At 50.4% G+C, this 11,713-nt stretch overlaps 1 protein-coding gene across 2 annotated transcripts in view; it reads right to left on the bottom strand.

Annotated features, from left to right (window-relative positions):
* Positions 1-11,713, bottom strand: part of Rnf213 (ring finger protein 213) — a 93,381-nt gene that overhangs the window by 60,196 nt on the left and 21,472 nt on the right. For both annotated transcript variants that reach the window (XM_010618582.3, XM_010618584.3), the window contains 6 exons: positions 10,346-10,565; positions 9,856-9,911; positions 8,443-8,596; positions 5,902-6,051; positions 3,061-3,150; positions 2,253-2,375 (listed from right to left, as the gene is read on the bottom strand). In XM_010618582.3, the coding sequence (XP_010616884.1) occupies positions 2,253-2,375; positions 3,061-3,150; positions 5,902-6,051; positions 8,443-8,596; positions 9,856-9,911; positions 10,346-10,565 (793 nt within the window). The remainder of the gene's footprint in view (positions 1-2,252; positions 2,376-3,060; positions 3,151-5,901; positions 6,052-8,442; positions 8,597-9,855; positions 9,912-10,345; positions 10,566-11,713) is intronic.

Genomic DNA, 11,713 nt, shown 5'->3' with positions numbered 1-11,713 from the left:
AAAAAAAAAAAAAAAAAAAAAAAAAAAAAAAAAGATGAGCCCACGAAGGCTGTAGGGTGCATGAACAAGGTGTAGTTGTATTTTTATACACTTGCAATGAACAATCTAAAAATGAAATTAAGAAAGTAATTCCAGTTCCAACAGCAAAAGAATAAAGTACTTAGAAATAAATTCCACAAGAGAAATATAAAACTCAGGCTCTAAAAACAAACCACTGTTGAAAGAAATTAATGAACTAAATAAGCGGAAAGGCATCTCGGATTGTAAGATAGGATACTGCAAAGATGGTCACATTCCCCAAGCCGAACTACAGATTCCACACCATCCACTGCACCTCATTTCCTCGTAGAAATTGACAAGCAGGGAATAAAGAGCTAAAACTGTGAGACTGTCAGTGGAGGTAGGTCAGTGTGAAAGTGCTCGTTTAACATGTACCCGACCCTAGGTTCAATCCTTAGCACCTAAACCAAACAAATAAATAACTTTTAGAGGGAAATCCAGGCTTACATCTTCATGACATAGAATTTAATAAAAGATTCTCTGATCTTTAATAAAAGATTCAAAACTATAAGCAACAAACCTGGGTTAAATGATACACACCTGTATTCCCAACACTCAGAAAGCCGAGGCAGGAGGGTTGTGAGTTCGAGGCCAGCACAGATTACATAGTGAGACTTTGTCTCAAAACACACACACACACACATACACACACGCATGCACACGCAAAAGCACGCACACATGTAAGCACATGTGCACACACAAAACATCACCAGCATACTGGACTTCATCAAAATTAAAAACACCAACAGAAACCACAGGAAAATGAAAAGATATCCATAGAATGGAAGAGAATATTGGCACATTATATATCTGACAGGAGACTTAAATAGGCCAAAGATCTGAATAGCTTTTTCTCCAAAAAAGATATGGAAATAGCCCAAAAAATATATGAAAAGATGCTTGAAATCATTACTCATCAGAGAATCAAAATCACAATGAGATTTCGCCCACCAGGACAGCTAAAACCATATAGTTAGATGGCATGGTTGGTCAGGATGTAGAGAGGCTGGAAACCTCTTACGATGTTGGCTGGGATAGGAAAGGCCCCGCTGTGTCAGAAATTGGTCTGATGGTTCCTCAAGCAGTTTCACCGGGTTACCATAGGCCCAGCAATTTCACACCGAGGTACAGAATTTCACCAAGACAAAAGGAAAGATGCGCCAACATAAAATCATCGTACATGAATGCTTACACCAGCGTATTTATAAAGCTGGAAACGACCAAGACATCCAACCAAAGACTAATAGAAGAGCAACTCTGAACGATGTGGTGCATACAGACACACTCACACACTGTGTGCTTTCATTCTTCTGATGGTGAACAGAGAAATCTGTTGTAGAGAAAGAAGGTAGACTAGCTATTTCCTAGGCTGGGAGACAGGTGGATGGAGGGGCGGGAGGTGACAGATAAGGCAGGGGGATGGGGTGAGGAAATGGTTTAAAATGTCTGTGAGGGTGGCTATACACTTTCGGGAATAAGCCCAAGCCCACTGAATTGTAACTGTCAATGGAGGAATAATGCATTAAACAAAATAAGGAAAGGAAAGCCTCATAAAGTTATTAGCTAGCGGAAAGATTAGGACCCCCCCGGAAGTCGATGACCTGTACCTCCAGAACTATTTTCTGGCCAGTTGGGAAGCCAAGGCCTGCACTACAAATGAGCAGGGGTGCTGGGGTCAGCAGGGAGCCCGGATATGTGGAGTCCTGAGGGGACCATTCCTGCCAGCCAGTAGGGCAGAAGCTATTCCCACTTTGCAAAAACAAAAAAAAAAAAGAAAAAACCCATGTGAATTCATAGCATCTTTTTTTGTTTGTTTTTCTGTTTTGCAGAGGATCAAACCCAGGGCCTTCTGCACACTAGGAAACTGCTTTACTCTCAGCTATGCCCCCAACCTCGACAGAGCCTTTTTGGCTTCATGTTTTCCTCCCGTAAGGGGTTTGTCATCCTCTGGAGTCTTTCTGTGCATATCGCCAGGCAAGTATCAGCAGACGACCAAGCCAGCAGGCTGTGATGATCACAACAGGCTCAGGCTCACAACAGGGGTGGCTCCACCAGCACAAACAGCCTGGTGGCAGCGGAGAGGGCACTAGGCCTCCGTGCCTCCGCCCCAGGCAAGGAGGGGGACGCCTGGGACCCAGACCAGGGTCTCAGAACCAGCAGAGGCTGGGACCTGAGCAGCAGAGATTGGTCACCTGGCAGGCAGAGTTCACAGCTTCGAAGACACAGTTCTCGAAGCTCCTGGCCACACTGTCGTTGGGGATGTTGGCATCCCACAGAGTGCTGCAGAAGGCAGAGATCAGGAGGCGTGGCGTCGCCTGCAGACACGGAGGGGTGTGAGGCGTGTGGACCACAGGTGAATCGCCCAGTCATTCTCACCTCCCACCCACTCCCACAATCTGAGCTCCTCCTCCCAGAGGCTGCACAGCCTCCCAGCTTTTGTCAGGAGCAAAAGTAAAACAAAGTGTCTTTCTTCCCACTCTGCAAAAACAAGAGCTTGGGAAACAGATAAATTTTGAGAAGGAAGTCATCTTTTTCCTCTACTTCCATTTTCCTAAAACGCCCCCTCTGACAGGTACTATACAACATTCACTGTGTAAGAGCTGACTTTTCTGGGGTCACAGTCTTGCATCCAAAGTGAAGAGCACTTTTTATGTTTTCTCCACTGTCACCGTTTTACGAAGGCTCCTGTCACCCACAGATCACTTGGAGAACTTGCCCCCGGGAGGGCTTTGCCCCAGTATGTTTAAGGTCCCTGTGATGGCAAGATCTCACTGCCAAGTTTCTCTCGGCGATCTCACACTAGAACTTCGAAACGCTTTTCTGTGGTCCAACTGAAGGCCAGATCGGGAACAGAAAGACACAATCATGGTTTATCGAATGCCCCACAGAGCCAGGCTGCCTGTCATGATGCACCATTCACACCCACCGGGCCTTCTCAAGTTCTGGTCTCACTGGTGCCCCTTCAGCCACCCCCACAAGAGTATCCCTGATGTCTGGTACCTGCTTGAGTCTCCCTTCCATGTCTCCCAGCAGCGATGTTTTCCAGCCGTGGGCCACGGGGAAGTCTATGTCCACCAGCCGCTGCCAGACCTGCAAAATTAACGGTCAGTGACAGCCACCAGGACACCTCTGCTGCCGGGTGGTCCTACAGAGAGGCCAGGCCACCCGGTGTGGGGACACACGTGTGTAGTCCCAGCTATTCAGGAGGCTGAAGCAGGGGGACTGCTTGAGCCCACGAGTGCAAGCCCAGCATACACAACACCGTCCCGACCACGTCTCAAAACAAGTCAGGCAAGTTGGGCACCGTAGTGTTGCACACCTGTAATCCTAGCGCTTGCGCAGCCTGGGGCAGAAGGGTTGCAAATGTGAACCCAGCCTGGGTAACTTAGCGACTTAGGGAGACCTTGCCTCAGTATTTAAAAATTTAAAAGGTGTGGGTATGAAGCTCAGTGCAAAGGGTTCAATCCTCAGGGCCAATAAATAAATAAACAAATATATAAATGCCAGGCGTAGGGGCGCGTGCCTGTCCTCCTTAGCACTGAGGTGGCTGAAACAGGAGGATCACCATGAGTTCAAGGTCAGCCTGAACTACATAGGGAGAGCCTGTCTCAAAAACAAACACTGTCAAGATCAAGGTCCCAACTTCAATTCCCGGTGCCTGTCCCCGCCGCAAGTATATATATTTATGTATATAGAGAGAGCAATCACAACAACCCAAAGGGAACTGGGCCACACGGGTGCCTGGCTCTGTCCCTCCCAAGTATTAGGGGCTCCTCAGAGTGGAGTCACCCGTGTGGCCTGGTGGACCCAGGGCCCTGACTGGACCAGCAGCCACCACTGTCCTTTCTGCTCCACAACTGGTTTGATTCTGGAAGGACTTCTGACCAGTACTGTAGTCTGAAAAAATTCAAACTTCAAAAAAAAAGTCCACGAAGACAGCAGTGACGCATATATATCCTTTCCACTGCAGTCCCGATCTTCTCATTTAATGCAGCGGCCTCCTCCGTCCGTCCCTCTCATCCTCCCTTCTTTGTGGAAATACTCGCGGGTGAGCAGCAGACCCCGTGACACGTGTGCACACACATACTGGGGCAGGTGTCCCCTCGCCCGCCCTGCCGCTCCATCTGGGAGAACACGCATCCCGCACAGGACCGAGGCCCAGCAGCATGCCAGCTGCCTGCCCCTGCCTCCTGCTGCCCACTTCCGCACCGAATGGACCGAGCATCCAGCTGGGTCACACAGCCCACCGCGTCTCGGCTCTGGAAGGGCGCCCTGCCGTTACTGTTACGAAGCTGACGATGCTAAAGCTCGGGCTGTTTCATTCACGGTGTCTCCATTGATTTCCTCCTTTTAAGGCAATTAAGATACCTGGGGCAGGAACCCTACAGGCAGAGCGCCGCGGAAGGCACTGTGGGCAAGTCCGGCAGGGTGAGCATCTGAGCCTCCACGCTGCCCAGCTGAGTCCCTCAGGTGCCTCCGCCCCTGCCTGACGCAGCACTGGGCGTGGTCTGTCGGACAGTCTGCGCTGTAAAGGTTTTCTCTTCTTCGGGTAGGAAAATGAAACCTGCGCTGTATTCTTGCCTCAATCCGTTGTTACTACCGGGTTCCAGGGTGTAAATGTTCTGGTTTTGTATTTTTAGTAGCAGAGATCAAACCCAGGGCTTTTGCACTAAGCTACATCCCCAGCCGTTTTTTTTTTGGGGTACCTGGGATTGAACTCAGGACCTTGTGCTTGCGAGGCAGGTGGCAGCACCACTGAGCTAAATCCCCAGCCTTTAAAAAAATTTTTTTTTAACTTTTTATTTTGAAACAGGGTCTCGCTACATTGCTAAATTGCCCAGCCTGGGCTCAAACTTGTGATCCTCCCGCCTCAGCCTCCCAAGTAGCAGGATAACATGTAACACTTTAATTTCATTTGGGTGGCACATCAGCCTGTTAGCCTGAAACTTCAGGTAGCAGTCGGGGAAGGATCATCTTATCCTCGATGGACACCGCAGGCTGGAGTGGACCAGCCCCTGCCTTGATGGAAGGGGCCTAACACAGAGGCTGAGGACAGGCTGGTGTCGACGTGGGAATAGGCACTGGCCACTGATGCAGGCGGCCAGGGAAGAGACTGCGCTGGCTGAGGGGCAGCCCGTCACGTCTGATGTCTTGTGTTCCTTGTAGTGCTTTCCCAGGGTCCACACAGCTCTAGACTTCGAGGGAACAATGTCCCACGTGGCAGCTGACTCATCCCCTGATGGAGTCTGCAGCGAGAAGGTTGCTGGGGGGACCCCCAGGCTCCCCACAGCTGGAAGAAAGACTTTGACGCTGCAGGACAGGGCGTGGGCTGTGGAGAGGGGCAGCTGGGCCTCCTGCCTTCGCCTCCCCTGTTGGTGCCGTCCAGGAGGGCGCTGCACCTCACGATGTGGGTTCCACCAGCCCCACAGACCAAACCCACCAGCTGCTTCTCCTCGCTGCGCTCTGGGCCGACCCTCCTGTGCAATCCTCCCCATGTCCAGCCTCTCAGAGGTGAAGGCCCTTTCCTCAGTGCAAACGGTTTGCCTCAGTTTCCCCACAAACAGCTCCTCCGTTCCTATCGCTTTCTGTTTCCAAAGCTGCGCACCTAATCAGAAGCTTCGGTCCTGACACCAACTCCTTATGTCCCTACAGGCCAGCCCTGCTTAGAGGTTCCGTTACACCTTGGAGCCACACAGACTCTGCAGGGGCCACAGGGGTCCCCTCCCTGGGTGACGGACTGAGGTTTGGGGCAAGACTCACAAAACATCTGCTGTGGCTCCACTGACAGGCGGTGATGGGTCACCAAGGCACATATCGCCAGCGGGTGCCTCGGCAGCTTACCATAATCTCCTTGGGGTAAGTGAACATGGCAGCTGACAGCGCCGGATACAACATGCTCATTTGCAACACTTTCTTGAGCCAGTTTCGGGTGGCAGTCAGAGCACCCTGGATCACAGCCTTGCTGGCTTCTGCTCCTGGGCCTGCTGTGTCCTGTGGGGACATGAGAAAGGTTACTGGCTCCATTCTGCAGCTCCCTCATCCCCGCCAGTGCTCAGAAGCCTTGTCCAAAGCCCACTGGACAAGCACTTTGTTCTCCCCAGAACCCTGGGCGTGGCGCTTGTGTGCTCTGATAAAGGTCGCACAGACTTGGCCTCACCAACAGAAGTCCTGCAGGCTGGGTCCTCAGGGGGCCCTGTCTCCTCCAGACCAGGTGAGAGGACGCCCAAAGCTTCCGGAGAGCCTGAGCCAGTGGGCCACTCACTCCATAGGACTAAGCAGCCATGTGCTGGCCAGGAGGTCAGTGAGCCCACTTCCCAGGCACTCCAGGAAAGGCAGTGCCTTCTCTCCTCCTCTGATCTCCACCAGCCACAGAACAGCCCCTCTTGCAGGCCACTCCCTCCTTCCTCCGGGAAGCTGAGTACCTCTCACCACCCAGGCCCTGCGGGGTCCCTCGGGGAGGCCTCGGGGTGTTTTTCCCACGTGGACCCACCACACCTAGCCCTGCATGTCTCCCTGTCCACCACACGGCCCTCTGCCAAGCTAGGGAGGTGCAGTGAATAGAGTTCCGGCCATAAGGAACCAACCAGAGCAGAAGACATGGGCAGCGCATGGGCAGATGGCCAAGCGAGTACCCATTAGCTGTGCAAGTGCCAAGACAGAATGACAGGAGGTGCTCTGGAGGCCCGTAACCAAGTGGAAGGAAGGAGAGGGTGGAAGGATGTGGCTCAGACTCAGGGTGACCAGAGCCCAAGGCACAGGGAGAGCAGACAGACTGCACAGACAACTCTCAAGAGAACACAAAGCATAGTGGCCCTTGCTTAAGGTCCCAGGATGGCATGGCAGCTTCCAGAACGTTCCAGAAGCCTCAGCAGGCTCATCCCAAGCACACTGTGAACTTGAAAGAGGGTGTCAGCCTCATGCAGCACCAGTCTTGGTCGGGGTCCCAACAAAACTCCAGGCCCAACCCCTGGACTACCAGCACCCACCACACCAAAAAAAAAAAAACAACAACAACAACAAAAAAAAACAAAAAACAAAAAACAGGTGGGCTGGCCTACGGAGGCAAGAGGTTTGTAAGATGGGATGCAGCTGTGTGAGAAGGCCCTAGAGTCAATCCTAGCACTGAAAGAGAAAGAAAGAAAAACAAACAGAAGCAACCTAAGGGAAGCACCCAAGGCTGAACTCAGCGGACCCTAGATTGTGCTCCTTTTCTCCACCTGAGTCTGATCAGTCTACCACCCCACCAAAAAGCCAAACCCTTGTCACGTCAGGTCTGTTTTGTTCAATTTTAGTGATACAAAGGTTTCCTGGTTTTATGGCATTGGGTAGTGTACTTGACTAACTCTAGATCTCAACCAATGATGAAGATAATAATTTCCCTAGAAAGATAAATCCTATATAACTGCCACACTTCTCAGACACAATTTATTTGGAAGGTGGATCCTGCCCTTGATGGATTAAATAGTGCTTACTCATGAGAGCCTCCTTTACCAATAAAATTAAATCTGAAAGGGTTTCTGTTATACCTTGAAGAAAAATTCAAAGGGATAAGGTTAAAAGATTAAGATTTAGTTATCGCTTTCTACTAAAGTGAGTTTTATAATACGGTTGAAAAATAGTCTCAATATGAGGTCCTCCGTCACTTTCAAACAGAATGCTCGGTGAGTGATATCCCAGCCATGGAAAAGCTCCTGGCACAAAAGTGCAAGGCTGAGTTAGCCACAATCTCTCTGTGGGAGGAGACAGCAGAACACGGCTCCTTTCGGGGTGTGAAGGGTGAGGCCTTCAGGGGCTGGGACCACCCTGTGGTTCGGACGTGGAATGTCGCCCAAGAGTCTCTCGTGTCTGGAAGCGGGCTCTGGAAGGTGACGGGATCCCGGGGAGGGCCGCGCGTGTCAGTCGGTTCATGCACTGCAGCGCGCAGAGCTGAATGCGCTGAAGGAAACAGGGCCTGCTCCCAAGGGTGGGTTACTGAAGAGACCTGGGAGGGTGTGCTCTGGTCCCTGGCCCCACCCTTCTCTCTCCTGCCTAGTGGCCATGGTTCGAGCGATTTTTTTCTCCTCCACACACTTCTGCTCTTCTGTTTCCACTTGGAGCCAGCCGACCATGGACTGAACAACCATGAAACCGAAACCGTGACCTAAAAGAAAGCTCGCCTTCTTTAGGCTGCGGGTGTTGGGTATTTGTCCCAAGGATGAGGAAGACACAGGGACACAGGGGCACAGAGCTGTGCATGTGGGACGTGGGCTTGACTACTGTACTGTATCACACGGCCTCACCCCAGCCGTCTTAGGGAAAACTGGTGTATTTTCCTTTTAAATGGAGGCGGCTAGAAACTCCTTAACTCCTGAGAACCATCTTAGAGGTACTAATTCCACTTACCTGTAGTGCCTGAAGTTTAATCATCTTGCAGATGAGCTCTGCAGATAAGGCCAGGATCTCGTAGAACCCCAAGTTTTCCGTGCTGCTGCAGACACCTTCATGCAGCCTGAGGCCCAAAGGCAGGTAGTACTGCACCAGGGTCTCCTCCAGAATTCTAGCATGGAGGGAGAGGAATCACCAACATCACCCAGAAGAAATGGGATAACCCTTTCCCTCTGAGACCTGCAAATGAGGCCTTCATCCAACCCGCTCAGGCCCTCGCCTGGGAAATTTCAAGCATCCTTGAACTTGTGATTCAGAAAGGGAAAAAAGTCCTTTTCCTTTTGCCTCTGTAGTTCCAACCATCCTCACAAAAGCCAGTTAAAATACTTGCGCCCACACCCCCTCGTTCTGAAAAAGAGCAAGGAACATATACCACTCATTATGAAAATACTATGACCACTGACAATCAGCTAAGCTTGCAGAGGGGCGGGCGAGCGCTAGAAACATGTGGTGTGTGGAATTTCACTCGACTCCTGTGGACCCGATTCTGTGTCTACTGATGGAAGTTCATGAAAGGGAGAGAGGAGGGATACAGCAGGGGCACATGGAGACCTGGTGCTCACCTGTGCTGCACACACCCCAGGGACCCGGGCAGGGGGCACTGGGAGGGACAGGAATCCCAGAACCTCCATCCTCGGCACACAGCTCTGTCCTGCATCCAGTTTGCTGTCCCTCCCAGCACAAGACAGCACACAGAGGGACAAGACGAATGATCTCAGGTAAGTACGCAAAGCCACCTGAGATTTTCATTTTATTTTGTTTTTGTTTGGTACCGGGGATCGAACTCGGATTCTTGTGCTTGCGAGGCAGGCGCCAGAACTAGTGAGCTAAATCCCCGGCCCTGATTTTCATTTTAAATGACCCAACTTGCGAAAGGTCTGCAAAAACTAAATGTGAAAACATGCAGGATGAAGTCAGGTTAGGCAGCGACTCCTGCGATCCCAGCGCAAGTCTGAGATCCACCTGAGTAACTTTGAGATCTTGTCTCAAAAGTTAAAATACTTTTTAAAAGGTCGGGGATATAGACGGCGTAGCTCAGTGTTAAGGCCCGGGGTTCAAACTCCAGTACCAAAGGAAAAGAAAAAAGAAATGCAGGACACAAATATAAACACGCAAAATATGATGATCATTTAAAAACAAACGAAAAACACACAGGCAGAAAAGACCAGATGGAAACAACAAACATCTCGGCCGCTGACAGCTGTTAAATCCTTGTGAAAAAATTAAATAATTACATTGGTGTCCCGTAAAGAGAAGGGGGTGCATATGGTAGTTTGTGATCTTCCCGTCCTGACAGCAAGGGTGAGACCCTGCCAATCAGCAGGAGCAGAGGGTCCCATCCAGGAGGCTGCGCTAGGCTTTTCTACTTACATGCCTTGGTAAGTGTCCACGAGCTGCAGCAGCTGCTTAAAAATGTCCTCAACATCCTAGGACCAAGAAGAGAAGGGGGAAATGGCAGGAGAAGCAAAGCTGAGAAGAGCCCTAAATATACCTGAGCAAATCGCTTTCTTCCTTCCGTCAAGTCTTAGAGTGACCAAGCACTAACTTCCTGTCTCACCGATAAAATTTGGGAGCTAAGATGACACCATTTTCTATACCCCAAAATCTGTAAAAGGAGAGGCAGCAGCTGCAGAACAGGTCCTGTCCACAGTGCCTGCTGGTTCTGCCTCACACAGTCGTACCTAACAACTAAAGGCTGTTGTTCTCTTGAGTTGTATTTAGCGAGAAACCAAACAAACTTAGAGAAATCAAGCTTCAGACCTTAAGATATGAGGGCCCCTTCTGGTTTCTCACTTCTCAGGGCTCCCTCCACCCCATCCGTCCTCTAGGAGGGGATCACCAGCCCCAGATGTCCACACACCGTCACGTTCTGGTGAGAGATCTCAAGTCCCGCCAGCCGGTAGTCAAGCCCCATGAAGCAGTCCAGCACGTGAGCAGGCACACAGTTCAGGAACTCGGTGGCTTTTTCCACATATTGAGCCAGGGCTCCCAGAGGCAGCAAACTAAACCAGGACCGGAAGAGGTACGCATCCAGATGCAGCAAATATTTCTTCCTTTCCACAAACTGAAGCAATTCATTCCTGAGTAAGAAAACAGCGAGAGAGAGGAGGCCCTCGGTGAGAGCACGAGACAGAATGAGATTAAAGGGACGCAAAGCTGGGTTGACAAAGTTGAGACTTTGCACGCGATTTCAATGTCACACAGAAATGAAACACGTAAAATTCACCGAGATGAGGGACCCCACAGGTGCTCTGTGGAGCGGAGGTAGCCACTGCGGAGGGACATGCACTGGGGGACTCCTTGGTGGTCACAATCGCACGTCAGAAAGTAGGGTGGGGGTCATGTGGATCGGGGACAGCTCCTGGAGATGGACGGGGACAGCCACACAGCCCCGGGGTGTGCTGGAGGCCACCGCTGAACGCTTCACAGAGCTTCACCTACTCAGTTATGTATGTTTGACCAGAATTTTAAAAAGATTTGAGGCCGAGGTGCAGCTCAGTGGCAGAGGGCTTGCTTAGCCACACGCGAGGCAATGGGTTTGATGCCCAGCATTGCATACAACAAGAGGGAGAATTCACCAGGAACGAGGTCTTTTCATGAATTCATGAGTGTCCTGGATTAAACCAAGCAGATGAGCTCAGAAAAGGTCTTTAAACAATGTGGGTTCTGCAGCTCTGTACTGGAGACCCAAAAACTTGACAAGCAGAAAATTAACAGAGCAAGGAAGTGGCTGAGTTGTGAAAAACATCCATACAGGTTCACTACACATGCTAAGGGCTACATGTGATTTTTTTTTTTTTGGTACCAGGGATCGAACTTGGGTCCTTTTGCTTGAGAAACACAATTTTTTGACACTTTTACTTGGAGGACAGGTCCTGTAGCACGGTGTTCCAATTGTCCAACGTTCCCAGCTACATTTCTTCTAGATGGTATACACATCTTGTCAGGACACTTAAAACACACAACTTATATAAATGGTTTTGAGGTGGCTTTAATTTCAAAAGGTTCACACAGTAGTGAAGAAACAAGAACTCAATTTAGCTCACTGTTTTAATCCCTAAAATCTTTAGGTCTGCTCCTCGTGGACTGGGGTAGGGTGATGAAGTCTGAAATAGCTTTTCTACAAAAAACAAAGTAAATGGAGGGGGTACATGGGGATTTAGCTCAGTGGTGGCACCTCACCTGCCTCACAAGCGCAATGTCCTCAGTTCGATCTCTGGTACCAAAA

Source organism: Fukomys damarensis, unplaced genomic scaffold (assembly GCF_012274545.1).
Source record: "Fukomys damarensis isolate Sample0158 unplaced genomic scaffold, DMR_v1.0_HiC HiC_scaffold_23, whole genome shotgun sequence".
NCBI classification, from domain to species: domain Eukaryota; kingdom Metazoa; phylum Chordata; class Mammalia; order Rodentia; family Bathyergidae; genus Fukomys; species Fukomys damarensis.
Note: the sequence above shows the minus strand (reverse complement) of the source record. Positions and strands in the feature narration are given on the sequence as shown.